Below are 16,309 nucleotides of genomic sequence, written 5' to 3'. Positions count from 1 at the left end.
GTAGCGAGAATTTTCCCAAAATGATAACAAGAAAAGAACATGAATACACGGACGCTGTATAGGTACCCAGGCCCCTTCTCCAATTGCCTGCTCAAGTCTGATTCTCCTCGTCTGGAAGGAAAGGGCGCCAGCCCTCATCGTTCTGCCAGGGGGCTGGAGGAGACTCGCTCTGAGAGCGCCGCCGGATCCCTTGGTTACGGTGTTGGGATAGGGTTCTTCCTATTGCTCCTTGTGCTAAGTTATGATGCCTACGTGCGACTGCTCCACCTTCGCTCGGCATCTCGGAGTACGCCGGTGGTGGTGGTTGATTTGGCGGAGACGAGGCTGCGGGCATCGTAGGGACATTTTCCGGGGCATACGATGGCGGATTCTCTGGTGGTAACTCTTCGTAAGGAGGAGGAGGAGACGAGCTAACTGAAGGGGGAGGTGGAGGCGGAGGCGTGGGTGAATGGGTCCGAGAACGAGACTGTAGTCCAAGTCGAGCTGGAGGCTCGGAACCCGCCCGAGGCGTCCTACGAACTTGAGGCACCGCTGGAGGAAAAGAGTGGCAGCGAGGGCGTCCGAGGGAATGTCTCGTAGCATTTGCGCTAGACCTGTGATTTATAGATGTTTAGCGAGTTTATTCAGACCCTCGTGTGAGGTCACATGGAAAGGAGTGATATTGAAAGGACATCATCTCCAATGCTACCCATAAATAATCTGATGATAGTTACAGGGAGAGTCAAAAGCTGAGAGGTCTGATATTGGGTGCCGTCTACCTATTATGTGGTGGATTCTCTTTGCTGGAGAGGACTTGTGGTGTTTAGGAATAGGGTCAAAATAAGTACGAAGAGGAAGATATAGTGATTGACATGATAGTAGAAGATGGATATACTCACATGATTATAGAATGATCGTTTGGTAGATTAGGCATAGAACTGATGCTATTCGAAGTAAACAAATAGGTGAAAACAGGAATGCTTGAAGATGACTTCGAAATACTCATATTGTACATAATCACAATCACAGGAAAGACCAATTCACTTATACAATAGTCATTTAACTTATCATTCTACCACAGTAATGTTGTGTTGTGACCCCTGACCCGCTGGCCCGAATTGTAAGTCGAGTTCTTTCCTCCGGGTGATATATAATTGGAATATTCGTAAATACCATAGGGTATATATGTATGTGTGGCCCTGAGGAAAGAGATATTCAAGTTAGAGATGCCCAATAAGTTCCCTCTCCTGTTTAGATCGCGACTCTTTGGGCTGATATCCCTGGTAGCTTCCGTAGCCAGGATGCTGTTGGGACAATAGAGGATCGATCTTCTTGCATGTCCACACAAGCTTATCGGGATCTTCATGGTCTGAGATACTGTAAATGTAATATTCCTGGATATGTCGATTCGTCGCCATTTCCTCCTTAACCCTTCGCACCTCCCCCCTCGCTGCCATGAGCAGGCGTAGATCCTTCCAGGTTAACCAAAGTTCGCGAAACGGGTGCTTAGCAGACGCTGCGATCCGTCCCCAGAATCCGGGATTAGTTGAGTTTGTTGTGCTGCTGGTGCTGCTGGTGCTGCTGGTGCTGCTGGGGATTGCAGCATCTGGGCATCTGAAAAAGATAAAGTCATTCTCGTCGAAAAGGCATCGAGTTCCGTACAAAACTTCATGCTTGAATAGTGCGCGGAATTTTACTTCCTTCGGAATGTCTTCTGCACGAAGCTGTGCTCTCTTGACAAGATCGGTTTCCGCCAGGGTTCCGAAAAGTGGTTTGGGTGGCATTCTAAAGATACTTATAATCTTAGCTGAACTAGAAATATCTAAGAAGGAAGTAATATATGTATCATTGCGCAAATGCCGTCGTAGTGGAGGATCAGCAACTTGGATTTAGAGAAGTTGGATGTGGGAGGTCTAACTGTGATTATATGAGAACTCCAAAGAACCCGTAGCATTGATAATGAAACATAGATTAAACTATATATAAGCTATATCATCTAGGCGAGGAAGTCCCGAGTCTGAGCGGATACCTATGTGATGATGCTTTTAAATTAGGTATGAAACCGACTTTGCGTAAATTTGCATACGCGGCCCTTTCCGCCTTGACTATTAACCGTCTTCTGATATAACTGTAAGAACAACTAGTCAAACTCACGCACCTCTAACCATAATTGAACCACGCTATCCCGCTTATTATGATTAATATCAAAGTACCTACTTATCGAAAGCTTTACTGTCGCCTTTCTAACCTCCGTGACCATACAGGTTTTGCTGCTGTTACTAGCACTCAAAAGGGGGAAACCCCAACCCACTCTCTACTGGCTTGTATAGTCGCTACTTTCTCTAATGGATGAAAATATTAGATACATGTTTTGATATACTAATAGTAGGCAAATATACTTACATCTAATTTTATTCTAGTACCCTTCGAACGTTCCCGGTAGTCACATGAATGTGTCAGTTGAGTCTTTTGTGATTACTGAGTCACACCCCCGAGCATGGAAAATCCATTCTTAAGAGACCTAAGGACAGCCACCCTGGCTTCTTCTATATAATCGTTAGCATCCTAATTAATAAGAGTAGTAACGTTGGTAGGTTGTCTGGTGATGCTTACATGTACCTTCCGCGTCAAAATCCACGTCGGCATCGTATGAGTTGATATTCAATACATCATTCAGAAAATTCTCATTATCCAGATAGTCCGGCTCACCAACTGGGGCTACAGTACTCCAGTCAAACGCAGGGTTTGTTCCAACGTAACTTATCTGGTTCGTATTAGTATTACCGAACGTCGGTACCGGCGCCGGCGGGAGACCATTATGAGCACTGTAAGCTTCAAACTCCAATGGTGCGCTCCGAGTTGCTGCGTCAATGGCATTCACAAGTAATCCCATGATTCTATCTCGTAGAACTGAATCCCGAGATACTTCTGGCATATCATTAAGGCCAGCCTCAAAGATTCCTTGCATCTGGGTGAACATAAGAGGAAGAGGTGGTTTCTCATAGTCTATATATATAGATTCATAGTTAGCAATTCTAAATCAGGACAGGCGGATGGTATCTTCAACTCACAGGGCGTAGCTGGTCTGTCCATTCCAGGAAATAAAACATCCCAGGCAAGGAACCATCGCTCCTCATCCGAAGGATTGTCATGCCCTCTACGATTTCTTTTGAATATCTGCTTCAGTTCGTCCCATCTTTGCTGTGACATCCCTTCTCGTTCGACCCCTTCCGATCTGGTACATCTTGTGTCTTGAGCCAAATGGTTGTGAAGTTCATCAGGCTTCTCGAAAATATCACCGCATCGAGAACATTGGTGTAAGAGATGAATCCGTTCTAAGTGACGCCTTCTTTTGAATTAGTTATATAGATATAATCATAGACAATGGATAGCTAGGTATACTCACTTATAATGATTAAATACTTTCCATCCGGGACCTCCACATGACTTGTATCTTAGAGCAGCCCTCGGTCCATATTTAGCTCCATCGGACTTGTAGTAAGCGCAAGCGTATCTTTTTGGAGACTGCTCTGCTGAAGGGCGACGCGCAACTGCGACTTGGTTCTCGTCCTCAGCATCTTCATCAATTTGATTGCGCTCCGAGACTTTCTGGGAAGCCCCGTTGGCCCTTGTTCTTTTTCTAGACCTAGAGCCATCATCGTCATAGTCTGGGTTACCAGGACAACCAGATCCCTGTTCACGGCCCCGTGTAATAGTCCTGTATCCGTAGACTTGTGCCCGGCGATCTAGGGGGAGTTGGTCAAGGTAGTTAATGATTTTTCCCGCCAGTTGTGCATTAGATGAAAATGCTTGTCTGATAGCCTGGTGTAGGATATCAAAAGGGTCATCATCCTCATCATCATCCGAGGACGATGTGTCTGTTGAAGTGACCGTATTAGACAAATCCAAATGCTCTAGATCACTGGGTAATGTCCAAAAACGAGCCCCAAGCCCACACAGAGCAACCGTCTCGATCTGGCATTTCCTTTGGGGGCCCTGATTTTCTATATTCTGTCCCCGTTTGGCCTCATCATCTAGAGACATGAGAGCATCCGAACGACATGACCTTGTGAAGACCGTCCGTATCGAAAATGGTGATTCAGAAACCGTGGAGTTCTCCGTTAAGCTAGGACATGGCGGCTCACGTTCATCTAGCTCATAATATGGTGGAGGTGGTCTTCTCGAGAGGTTTAATGGCTGTTGTGGGTATTAGTTTAGTAAGAGAGCCGTGAGGGTGGGGGCTGGCTACCTCCTTTCCAATGTTATAGATAATCTTCAACAAACAATCAATCTGCCGTTTATATTGTATCATAGTATATTCATTTTTCAGCTCGCTGTTTTGGACGCGAGCAAAGAGGACGTCTTCGTCCCATGGACTGGAGCATATTATGTCCCAAGAGAAGATACCCCATGAAGTCTTGTCAACATCACAAGACTTTTTGTCTTCAATTCGTTTCACGATGTTATCATTAGTAGCTCCTGAACCTATTTCAACTACCGCACTATCCGTGATATCAGGTCGGTTTTGAAGCGGCATCACTCTGATGACTACCTAGGTAGGTTCGATCCGGATCAAGAGAATACTATCTTCAAACGTAAACCGAGTAAAGCCGAACTGGAAACGGGATTTTAAAAATGTCATTATATAATATAGGTAGGATGACAGTCCAAAAAATAATCAGCTAAAGTCAAAGTAGGCGATTTCCCTGATTACCGGAGGCACAGCTTGACCAACCCAATGTTGAGTCACAGCCTGCGGGAAACTATTTCTTAATCCAGCAGCGCATTTGCGCCGGTATTATATCGGGTCACCCCGGCTTATGTTAAGGAGGGTTGATTTTGTGTAACCTCATTCCCCGAGCCAATCACCATGTCTTCAATTGATTACCTCATCACGCATATTCAAACAGTGGGAATATACCTACCTAGTATACAATTATCTAGATGTTCATGGAATGCATGTGTTTGTAATAAGTTGAGAGACATGTGACTCGGGCCAGAGAAAGCTTATTATCATCTTATCTTGGTGTTTGTGGCAAGTGTTTGTCAAAAGGGGCTGCACCTTCCATGATGTCCGCTCCTGCCCGATGACTCCCTCATAAGTATCAATAACTCAAAGTTACTTCCAAGCCGTACTAGAGAAATGGTTAACTCGTCGGCCTTCTAATTGCTTATCACGATTACAGCCGAAGATTCTCGGTTCGAGTCCGGGGTACGGTGGAAATATTTTTTTTTCAACCGGAAATTAGGGAATATTCAAAACTCCTCTCTCTATATATGACCACATTATAATCGGTCAATGCGGTCAGACAAGAAATATTACTCCAGCAATCCCAAAATTTGATAGTGTTACATAGGAGTACGATTTGTTCGAACCTAGACGTAAGTTCTTCTAAAAAAAGGTACCTACCAGCACCACGGGATAAATACGACAGCAGTAGCAGGAACGGAATAACTCGTGGAAGTTCTTGAGTAGTTGAAGATCAACTAACTGAGATCAATTAGCGTCAGATCCATTCATATGCACAACATTCTCAAGCCATGTTTAACCATCGAGCCCAGGTGGGTATTTGAACAAAGGTTGGATCCTTATTGTATCCCTATTTACCCCTATTTAGTAACTTGAACAGCTAACTTCTTGATTAATAACAATGATATAGTATGTCGGTACGTGTCATCTTGAAATCGGACTGAATAGGACTTACCTAGGAAATAAATTGTTTAAGTATATACCTAGGTAATTACCTATTCAGTTACGGGGGAGATCTTTAGGGGCAAGTTAAGGAATCTATCGTAATGTGTGCTATATTCTTTTACTCGACACGAGTCAGATTAAGGTCTTATGTATTACTTACCTAACCTACGTATTTGAATAGAGAGTATATCAACTACAAGGTGGCGTTTAAGTAGGTAGTCTACCTAAGCAAACGTCATGTCTGCTACGAGGAGTTTACGGGAAGGTTTCTCTATATGTTTCTATAAATGTTGATGCCTACCGATAGATGATTTTCGTTTAGATTACGAACGTGAAGGTGACACATTACGCCTTCTGATCATAATAATTATATAAAGCCTCAAGGAACCAACCTTAGGTAGCTGCTTGGCCATAAGCTGGCCTTAAAAAGAATATACGCTATTAGTATACGGTCAGTTTCTAGGTCAAATATCAGAACCACCTATGGGCTTGGTACCTAGATGTGCTCAAATTTGTGCCCTCTGAATAGAAGCTCCTAGTATCACCAAGACGGTACGTTTCGAAGTGATGGAATCTATACCAGTCTGATCACCTTGACTTTGGCACACAACGTTCATTTTTTCTCGTTATGTTATACTAATGGAGTTTAACAATTATCGAACGGATATACATATGTATCGCTCGAATAGCCAACACGAACGTATCGTGGGAGAATGAGTACTGAAATCAATTGGATATCTCGAAATTCTCGCACCTATCCCACACGCATCTATGAAGAATACTCGGGCATACCTCTATTCGAGATAACTTCTTACCTACGCCCTCGTAGTCCAGACGAGGAAGGTGGTGATAAGTCATACGCAACCTTCCTTCCTCAAGGTTAACACTGATGAGACAGTCAGCTTATCTCAGCTCCGGCTGCCATCAAAACAAGCCGTTGTTATCCTCGTCAACGAACCTCGTCGGCACCACACCCCCCTTGGAACAGTAAGGTCTCCATGCAGCAGCTTACATGAAGTCCCATACGGTAGAGGGAGCCCCATGGTATCATACGGAAGTCAATACCGATAGATACCAACGTAGATAGCAACCTATAGCCGCCTATGCCAATACGAAATGAAAGGGGCGGTGAGGATATTCGCAGACTCGTCACCTCTCGCATACGTATCTCCTACTTAGGTGAGTAGGCTGTCAAAAATTGTGATAGGCCCCTTGCCTCAATGCCTCGAGCCCCTATTCACGCGAGCGAGCCAAAACGAATCAATGCGCCTAAGTGAGGCGGACTATCTCGTGTTTAGACGAAGTAGTCATGAAAATTTGCTGTAGCCGAACTTATCAGGCATCGATACCTTACCTAGTATACGCCTATGTAGGTAGGTAGTGACAACAATGCGTCGCAGACGTCAAGAGTGGTCACGCATTGACATCCTGCTAAGATCAGTCCACGGGGGCGAAAAAAGGGCCGCCTGGATAGGGTAAAGCTCACAAGCCTCACCATTTGTAGAGCCTTGCATGATGTGCCTGCTAATAGGTAGGGTGGACGGGGCGCATAAATATAGGTACGTACATGCGGACATACGCGCCCAATTTCCGTCCCCCGGCGAAACCGTACCCATCCGCCGCGCATCATCGTTTTCTGGCGGAGCGCCGACGATCAGTCCCCAGGCGTACCTGGCATGTGCGAGCCGGCGATCGTCCGAACATGGCAACTACCCAAATGAGAAAAGAGCGAAAAGGCAAGCCTCACGCGCGGAAAATCCGCACTAGAAGCGTCTATGTGAAGATCGTCCGCGGACATGGAGAAGGGAAAAAAAAAAAATCTTCGTGCTCCGTAAAAAGATAATAACTGGACAGGTAAGCCACGCCGGGGAACAGGGAGGGTTTGGGGTGCACGACATATGCGGACGCCACATCTCCAATGGGTAGGGAGCCATCCATTTCTACTTGGAAATTTTCCAGGCAGGCAAAACATGGAAGCAAGCAAGCAAGCATACTTAGCCTGCTGGCAGGCAGTCGTAGTGTACCTAGGTACCTAAGTAAGTAGGTAAGCAGTATGTAGACATACGAATACCAGCATCAACTCAAGTAACTTAGGACGTACCGTTTACCGTATGTGTGTATGCCCAGGTGTATACTAGGTCTATATGTAGCAAGGGTACTAGCTGCGCAAGCCCATCTCAGGGAAGGCGGGTCGCGACAGTCACGCACCTCGTGGACTTCCCGTTACTGGGTCATCAAACGGTCGCACGCTGCTTCGTATGTATATCGGTATATGTGAGGAAGAAGGGTATCCATATGCAAGGCGGGAGCGCGGGATATTACCACGGCGGTCCCCTATACGACGGGATGATGTAACTGTCTAGCTGTTTATAGCCCGGGTAGTCAGAGTAAATGTACGTGCGCGCGCACTGAACCCTTCTCCGGCATCCCAAGGGACCTGTTTCCGCCGCTGTCGGAGTTACAGCAAGCCTTATTAGGGTAGCCTTTCCCCTCCACCCCTCTTCAGAAAGACCCCTAGAAGAAAAGAGAAGGGGTCCTGACCCCCGTGTTGTGGCGGCTGACGGCAGCGGCTTGATGTATCAATTGCAGGGCTGGCGCACCTACGACGCGTCTGTATGGGCTACGACCCCGGACGTGTTTGCTCAACCCCCAGCTGGCCCCCATGCCGCGATCGTCGAAGAACGCATATTGACCCAGATCGCGGGAACAATCCTTGCCGCCGGAGCGCCGCTTACCCAGCCCAGAGGTTCGAGAAGCAAGAATTGAGAAACGATGTTGCATTGATCGTGGGCAAGGGGGAACAGTGTTCTGGTCTATTTGATCCAATCGAGAAATTTGGCATATGCCCAGACCACGCGTCTGTCGGTAGCTGAGGCCGTTTCGGTCGAGAAAAGGAAAAGGAAGCCGACCTTGTAGACGTTTTGAACTCGAGCATTCACCCTTGTTTGTAACACACCGGGACAAAGATTGATTGGTTATTTGACTGAGCCTGGTAAGAATGTTCGATGGCAGGGGGTTCGTTTGTCACGTCTCCCTTGAAACTATCGAACGAGTATCGTAGAGCGAGCTGGAACTAGAGGTTTGATTTGGTACACACCCTCTCGGCCTCATCTCTGCTTCTGATGCTAAAAGAAAGACCTTTCAGCTGATCTTGCTGGCTTATCATTGCTTATGGTCAACGGCCTTTGATATGTTAATCATCATATACCCTACCCTTTTAGGGATCTGTTCAGTCTATGGATATACAAGTAGGATAGTACCGGCAGGTACCTCGTAGATATTGAGAGTTGATTGGTAGTTAAAGGGCCGGTTTGGAGAATACCGGCTATACTGCACACCCAATTAGTGTCAACTTATCTAAAACGGGATCTTCAATGATTTGCCAGGCTCAAGGATGAAAGCCACAGTACGTGATTTGCGCATGGACCTTCTAGCGAGAGCCCGGAAATGAGATTATCGGCACGTAGATGAGTTCCCTTGATATCTTCAAACCCTCTGTTCTGATAACAGAATGTTTTCTCTTTGTGGTGACGTTGGGCATTAGAGGGTCCAAGATAGAGGCCGCATAGTCGACCGGTCAACGATCCGTATCCTGTTTAGCTTAACGGGCGACGACAGCTAGTCGTGAGTTAGCTGCAGTAAGCTGTGGTGGCATCAAACCCAAATTCCTGGGACGGGAATCGGGAACCAAGCACTCGGGCCGCATGGCGCGAGCCGACAATCATTGCGAGGGCGACATGGGCGAGCCACAAAAGTAGCTCCCCCGGAAAAGTGAGGCGTGGCACTTAATGCCATTTTGCGCCTCGATACCTTTCGCAAACCGCATCTCTCTGGATCGTCCCAATGAGAAGGAATGGCGAAGAGGCCGGAAAGGGGCCCCCTGCATAATAACTTCCGCAGCACCTGGGCAACACGAGGCTTTGGGGACCCCGGAATTACTGCGTAGGTAGGTATCGGGTACAGCTGGCTACCTATGCCTTAAGAGATGACGGCGCCTCTTCGCAAGTGTTACCTGCGAATTTCGACTAACCATTCAGCGTAAATTAAGAAACAGTTGACTAATCTCTGAGAACCACTTCGTCACGGATCCAACTTATAACAAACCTCGCAAGCCACCAGGTAACTACATATTCGATTTGTTGTAGGATCGCGCCGCGGGACGTAGCTCAGCTGTTTGTTCACGTTTACATCCGTTCATGCGGAAGGCCGTGCGAAGCTCGGTAGAGTGGTAGCTACGTCTCAGAACAATTGATTTGGAAGTGCAATAGCACGATGCATGTTTCTTCGTGTCTTGGATCTGTAGCGCAATACTGTGAACGGTTTTTGTCGCTGGCGATCTGTTGTGTTACTAACGTGCTGGATTCGGGTAGTCAGGTACGGAATCACCCCTGTCGACTTATATGGCGCCCGGTACAGCGATCACTCTAGTTATTATAGGACTTGTAGATCGGGAACTCGAATCCGTCCTGGCCGTCTTAGGACCCTAGTAGCTAATGAGTTCGTATGGGAACTTTTAATTATATGATGATCCGAGATTTTAGAGTCGACGGTTTGAGAACTAGTAAGGTCTTGTGTCTGGGTCGCCAACCGCTGACCAACCTACGAATTGAGGGACTGAGGGAGAAGTTCAGTAGGTATCCACAAGACTAATCTTGCCCATAACTCAGTAACTCCCGTTTTCGAAGGTGGCTATTGAGCCAAAGATGCGACATTGAAAAGGAGCATTATAGGTTGATCGACGACAAAGTATGTGGCGATTATGCTGTGGAGATGTATTCGAACATAGCGAGTCCGCCTTATCTTTTCTGCCATTACGAAACTACGCGGTGTAATTAGACGAAACCAGCAGTCCCTAAAATATCTCGTCATAGTGACTTAGTACCTAGATTGTTGAGCGACGTAGCCTGTTTAGTGTTGAGCGATGAGGCGTTCGTTTTAACATGTGAATGGGCTCGCATTAGCTGCGGTGCTCGTCGACTTCTACATGGAACTGGTAACCGACAACCTAAGAAATCTGTATGTATATATGGATGTCGTGGAGTGTCGTGCAGAAGCTGGTTAAATGTTTACCATTGATTACTGACGTAGTGGCGGTCTTGTTACGGAACGGACACGCTCCGCTAATAAGAAATGACAAAGCCGTTGGTTGGCCTCGTTTTCAGCTGATATCGAAACCAAGCCTTCAGCGCCACAGGCTGCTCGGTCGAATCGCAGGGTCGTGGACGTCGGAAGAATAGGTTGCCCCCTCTGGATAATAGGTGGTCATGGCGAAACTTAGGCGCCGCAAGGATCTTTACTGGTTGATCGGAACACCATTAAGCACGGTAAATTCCAGCGGAACAAGCCTGGTGGCTATGTATCATGTAAGGTATGATCCATGGCTAGTCGTTCGTTGTTTTGCTGATGGCGTTTCGAACGATGAGCCAAAGGCTACACAAGTTGTTCTAACTGCAGTCGGATGCCATCTCCATTGTTGCTGTCGACACACAACATGTCAGTTGTGCCACATATACCCCATCCGCTTGGGATTTGGTGCTGCAATGTTCCGGAATGATAGAGATGCTGTGCGCAGGCGTTGTGACTCGGTGGGTCCTGACAGATATTATTCAGGTACACTGGGCAAATACCGATGCCGTAGTCGTGGAATTATTGCGACATCAAGATTCTAAGATGTTTGTTAACCCAATTGAGGAGTTGTGCGTGCCGTCGTCTCTTTAGGTCGCTGTTCCTTTTTAGAAGAAGATCGTCCTTCGTCGAAGGCGCGATTTGAGCGCTTAGCCTATTCTACCGAGACGTATGCAAGTCATAGCAACTCACTACCTAAAGCTGTCCCTAGATATGCAAGATTCCCATGATATCCAAGGCAAACTTGATTGACATGACCTCCCCAAAATCCACAGCAATGCGTGGGATTTTGGAAACACAAGTGCCTGGATGAACTGATCACATAGGTCAAGTTGTTCTATAAGAGCCAATCGGCTCCAATTCCTCCTCTGCTTGTGTTCGGAACCAACCGGAGCACATTACGATTTCAACCATCGCGACTTTAATGAAAGTTGAGATGACATTGGTCCATTGCTTGTTTAAAATCCTTCAATGAAGAATTCGGAGGGATGGAAGGATGAACTAGAACGAATATGCCAAATTCTCAAGGGGCCATCCTGCGGGAGGAGCCCGCGTGAAGCAGTCCCTATGGGGTAGGTATGTAAATTGAAGCCGTTCCGTAGCCGGTTAGACATCCGACAATTGAATCTAGAACCAAGGAGCCCCTGGTATCGGCGTAACCAGCGAAAGCCGTCTACCACCGATGCGTTTACTTTGGAAGTGTGGCATCTTTCGGATCTCATCTCGTGACTTATTTCATCGGGCCTTTCTCCATGTATAATTCACGATATAAGTCAGCCACCTCGGGCTCTCGGAGAGACCGGGTTGAAGATTAGCTGTAACAGCGCACAGCAATAATCGAGATATATTACCTCGTCTGTTGATACCTGATGCCTGATACCTAGCAGGCTAGTACCTATGTAGTAGCACCGTTGGATAGGTACGACGTAGGTAAGCTTGGTAAGCCCGAGGAAGGAAAAAGAAAACTGAAGCTTGGCAATTTACGTAGCTGACCAGGTCGGTGACTAGGCAGGTACTGCGTAGCTATGCGTATGTTGTTTAAATGATGCTGCGTATACGACAGGCCGCTATGATCAACGATGCCCTGTAAGAGTAGGAGGACGCACATCGAGGTAACGGCTATGTCTTGGATGATTGCAGGGGTTTTGAGAGGTGCAGATGGTACAGATGGTACAGATGTTCAAAGATGCTTGGGAGGCAAAACAAATTGCCAGATCAGAGACCGGGTACGTAGGTAAGACGCGTTTAGGAGAGAATGGATACGAATCTCACCATTAATAATTGATGATACTTGATAGCTGGTTGTGTAGTTGGCGAGATGACGAAATGATGTAATGAATGCAATGAGAGAAGAGAAAATTTTGATTCCAATGACCAGAAATGACCGAAAATGACCAAAGGTTCCAGTTAGTTGCAGCAAGATGCCAGTTACCTGAGGTGCAGTTACCTTTAACTGTCGGAGGAGCGCATTAGCGGTAGGTACGTGTACGTGTATATTGCTTCAGCTCTTTCCAAGGTACACCAGGCAGACCAGGTACGATGTAATTTAGAAGCTGTTGGAAGCTTCAATGCCCTGGCTTTTTTCTGCGGTGGCACCTGCACCTTACACCTAGTAGGTGTAAGTTGCAGGTGTAGATGAATGTGCTGTACCCAATCCAGTTGCCCAGGTGTACTGTACATATGGAATACGTATTGTATTATACCGGATTTAGGTATGATGCTCTTCTGAAATTTCCATGGACATCCATAACCCCCACCCCTATGTATGCAATTCCAGGGTGCTTACGTACATGTACTGTACATCCTATACATCCTCCAGCTAGAAATTCTCCAATCACTTGCCTGGTGGCGTTCAATTAAGTGGGCCGGTGTAACACCCCTTTCTAACTTCCCCGTCCCCCGTCGCCGCCGCAAACTCACTCCTGTCAAAAAAAGTCTGGGCTTCTTATCCAATGGTTCTCCCTTTGCTTAACAATTTCCTCTGATCTTCTCCCTTCACTTTGCATAGCAACCGCAAGGAACCACAGTGAACGACAGGGACCCTACTTAGCTCTGCTTAGCTACATCAGTAGGCCGGCACGTATGCGGCAGCGACCCTGACTTTCAACGGGTCTTTTGGGTCCTTTGGGTCCTTTAGGGGACCCGAACTTCTTGGGAAAAACTCCCCTAAATGTTCCCCAGCGAACCAACGAACGCCTCATCGGGGCTCGTAAGGGTCTTTCTTCCGCCATGCGCGAACACATGCATGGGATATCTTTCTGCAGCCTCATCTTTGAAGAAATCGATATGATCATCGTCATCATCATACTATTCTTTCACAGTTTAGATGCTTCGCAGGTCCCAGAAATCCAATTCGAACTGACGTCGAACTCCTGGGGATCGCCGCTCTGGTTTACCTTCTTCGCCGTCTTGCATTTCTCTGCATCTTTTTCTACATTAGTCTACATTAGATGACAAAGTGACCATCTTAGTCGGGTTTAGTCCTGCATTCTGCGTTTGATTTTCGCCTAAGCCTTTCACCAACTAAACCCTCCAATTCGAATCTGGTCCAAGAACCCATAAGACGACATGTCAATTTCTTTGCGTCATCGTCTCAGAGCCGCCCTATACTCCTTCTGGGCAGCTCTCATGCGGATGTCAAAAATGTACCGACAGGACGGGAAAAGAAAAGAAATAGGTACCTTTTTGCAAGGCGTAAAGATATCAATGTTCCTATTTCCTGCGGTTTTGGCATGTTCCTATTCTTCGGGCCACGTCTCTTTTCGTCCGCCCTTCATATGTAACTCCCTAAGTCGTTGAACCCTGTCCGGTACGGGACCAAGCCTCACAAGTGTTGATCGGCCCCCCACAATGACTACATCCAGATCCTGTTGTTAAACCGACTATACATGCCGCAAGTGGCGGACCCTATGGTGTAGTTCTCGTGGTTCAGCTGCCGAAGGCCGGTTACTGTAACCTTCTCTGTGACCTACCTAGTCACATATAATATATATTATCTTTATTTTCTTCTTTTTTATATTTTCTTTTTTCCTTATTTTAAATTATTGATATTCCTCTTTGTATCTCTTGTATTTCAAATAGCGACTTACAGCCTCCCTCCTTTTCCTTGACTTGAAGTGCACTGGTCCAGGCGAAGGATATAATAAAAAGGGTAGAGACAGGTGTAAGCCTTCCACGAGTGGTATTAAAACCTTCGACGACCCGCCGTCCTCAGACTAGATTCTAGATTCTAGACCTCGACTAGACCTACTATCAACTTTAAAACTCTCTTTCTTGATTGGCGTGCTGCGGGTCAATTCGATGTGGAGCATCCACGATGCTTTAGACTGGTACGCTCGCTTCTTACTACTTAACACATACACTATCTTTCATCGACAACATTTCACGCATTAGGGTACAATATCTAGACTTTTATATTTTCCATACGGTTCGGTTCCGCCAGGTGTTACTAGACACGCATTCTTCAAGGGACTCTAGAACGGGGAAAGACGGCCGTCTCGATTGTGTCGGATATATTTGACGTTATCCGCTATCACGGGCTTGACGGCATGGCATTTCGTCCTCAGGGTGGTGGTGGACCTCCTGGCTTCCCGATGTCGTTCCAGCCAACCCATTCGAGGTCGCCTCCGCATCCTTCGTCTTCTGCTGGCGCGCGAGGGATGGCACCAGAAATAAACCCCTCGGGACCCTTTCTCCCATTCCAGGAATCTCAATTCGACATTCTCGAGTGGTACCCGCAATTTCAGTCCTGTGTCCGCTACTTTCTCGATCACGCGCAACATAGCGGGCCGGTGCAGGCAGTTGCCGCGTTCGTCAACATTCAATTGCCTTTCCAAAGGCCGCAACATCCCGTCGTCTCGTCCAAGCCTCCTGGGTCACCTCAGGCCGTGCCGTCACCTTCGTCAATTGCAGCGGGGAAGCTCCCAATGCCGGGTCACTCACCTATGGCGGTCTCCTTAACACCGTACGTTCGGCGGTTGGTAGCCACGGGCCTAGATCTCCCTGGGGTGTTGCACGGGTTCTTCGGAGATGACTGGCTTGCGGGAATAGGTCACCTCCACGAAGTCGAGCGAAGGAATTTCCTGTTTGCTGCTAAGAGCGCTGGCTGGTTGAAGGTCAAGTCCCAGTACGACATGCCGGACGACCAGAGCATTCCCTTTCTACGGCCACTGCAAAATGTGACAGAGAAGGAGATTGTTAACGCGGAGGCAAACTGGAGTGAGTGGTTGGCAATGCAGGACTGGATGGTCGGTCCACGCTCACCAGATGTCGATAGAGAAATGGCAGTCCTTGTGAAGAGTGAAGATGTCTGATCTATATGGCAGTGGCATCGTAACCTACATTTTTTGTTTCAAACCTCTAACCTCATCGATAACGGCGATATACCGAGTTGTATACCTCGGACACGAGATTGGATTTTAGAAGCCGGCCAGATGCGGTGTTTTTCGGGAGGGTGATTAGGCGTACGGATTTTCATTTTACTGAGCTAAAAGTGATCTAACTAGGTGTCCTGAAGCAGCTAAGAGCAGCCCTTAGAGTGACTTGGGAATAATGGGATTAGGTAGTTCAAGAAGTGTATTGCAAATGCGGCTCACGACTATCCACAGGATGGATGGGAAATTGTGGGAAGTTCGATAAATCAAAAGCCAGGTGTTGTTTCAAACGGGGCCAAATATTAATGGCGTGTACCATGAATCTTGCATCACACATTGCGGAATGTGGTGGGTTAACGGGAATTGTGTGCTATATCGAGAAATCGAGGAATCTCAAGCTCGAGTGTCTAATGTCTATCATTGCATGTGACGGTTAGTCTACTTCCTGGTAGGCTCGGACAATTAACGAGAATAAGGGGGGAAGTTCCATATTGCCAAAATACCTATTGAATATACTACCTACTAGTAGGTACAGCTTACCCGCAGCAGGTACCTAAGTAGCACTGGAGTAATCACATGGCCCAAGCTCCAATTCCTACATGCATGGATACATTAGGTAGGTAGCTCTGCTAGCTCT

The 16,309-nt window shown here is 46.9% G+C and overlaps 3 protein-coding genes and 1 non-coding gene across 4 annotated transcripts; 2 read left to right on the top strand and 2 right to left on the bottom strand.

Annotated features, from left to right (window-relative positions):
* Positions 1 to 91: 91 nt before the first annotated feature.
* On the bottom strand, positions 92 to 985 carry F4807DRAFT_455037 (uncharacterized protein; the record flags this gene model as incomplete). Its single annotated transcript, XM_048000653.1, has 2 exons — positions 92 to 593; positions 879 to 985. The coding sequence occupies 2 exons, from the start codon at positions 983 to 985 to the stop codon at positions 92 to 94; spliced, it is 609 nt and encodes a 202-aa protein (XP_047859103.1).
* Positions 986 to 2,461: 1,476 nt separating this feature from the next.
* On the bottom strand, positions 2,462 to 4,747 carry F4807DRAFT_2613 (uncharacterized protein). Its single transcript, XM_047994484.1, has 5 exons — positions 4,229 to 4,747; positions 3,386 to 4,176; positions 3,051 to 3,325; positions 2,593 to 2,985; positions 2,462 to 2,525 (listed from the first exon to the last, which is right to left on the bottom strand). Coding segments are annotated over exons 1-5 (1,749 nt in total). The 5' UTR covers positions 4,517 to 4,747; the 3' UTR covers positions 2,462 to 2,523.
* Positions 4,748 to 5,108: 361 nt separating this feature from the next.
* Positions 5,109 to 5,199, top strand: F4807DRAFT_t10. Its single transcript has one exon. It is a non-coding gene; the product is annotated as a tRNA-Arg (tRNA).
* A 9,274-nt stretch (positions 5,200 to 14,473) lies between these two features.
* On the top strand, positions 14,474 to 15,762 carry F4807DRAFT_2333 (uncharacterized protein). The gene has a single exon (XM_047994180.1). The coding sequence runs from the start codon at positions 14,848 to 14,850 to the stop codon at positions 15,610 to 15,612; it is 765 nt and encodes a 254-aa protein (XP_047859101.1). The 5' UTR covers positions 14,474 to 14,847; the 3' UTR covers positions 15,613 to 15,762.
* The last annotated feature ends 547 nt before the right edge of the window (positions 15,763 to 16,309 follow it).

This window comes from Annulohypoxylon truncatum (genome assembly GCF_022578515.1).
Source record: "Annulohypoxylon truncatum strain CBS 140777 unplaced genomic scaffold F4807scaffold_1, whole genome shotgun sequence".
NCBI lineage: Eukaryota > Fungi > Ascomycota > Sordariomycetes > Xylariales > Hypoxylaceae > Annulohypoxylon > Annulohypoxylon truncatum.
This window is presented reverse-complemented; position numbering and strand designations above follow the sequence as displayed.

Excerpts from the sequence above, each read along its gene's own strand:
- F4807DRAFT_2333 (XM_047994180.1), top strand. The coding sequence starts at position 14,848 with ATGGCATTTCGTCCTCAGGGTGGTGGTGGACCTCCTGGCTTCCCGATG.
- F4807DRAFT_2613 (XM_047994484.1), bottom strand. The coding sequence starts at position 4,516 with ATGCCGCTTCAAAACCGACCTGATATCACGGATAGTGCGGTAGTTGAA. Across the intron at positions 4,177-4,228 it reads TCTATAACATTGGAAAGGAG|CCATTAAACCTCTCGAGAAG; the intron begins GTAGCCAGCCCC and ends TACCCACAACAG. Across the intron at positions 3,326-3,385 it reads AAAGTATTTAATCATTATAA|GCGTCACTTAGAACGGATTC; the intron begins GTGAGTATACCT and ends ATTCAAAAGAAG.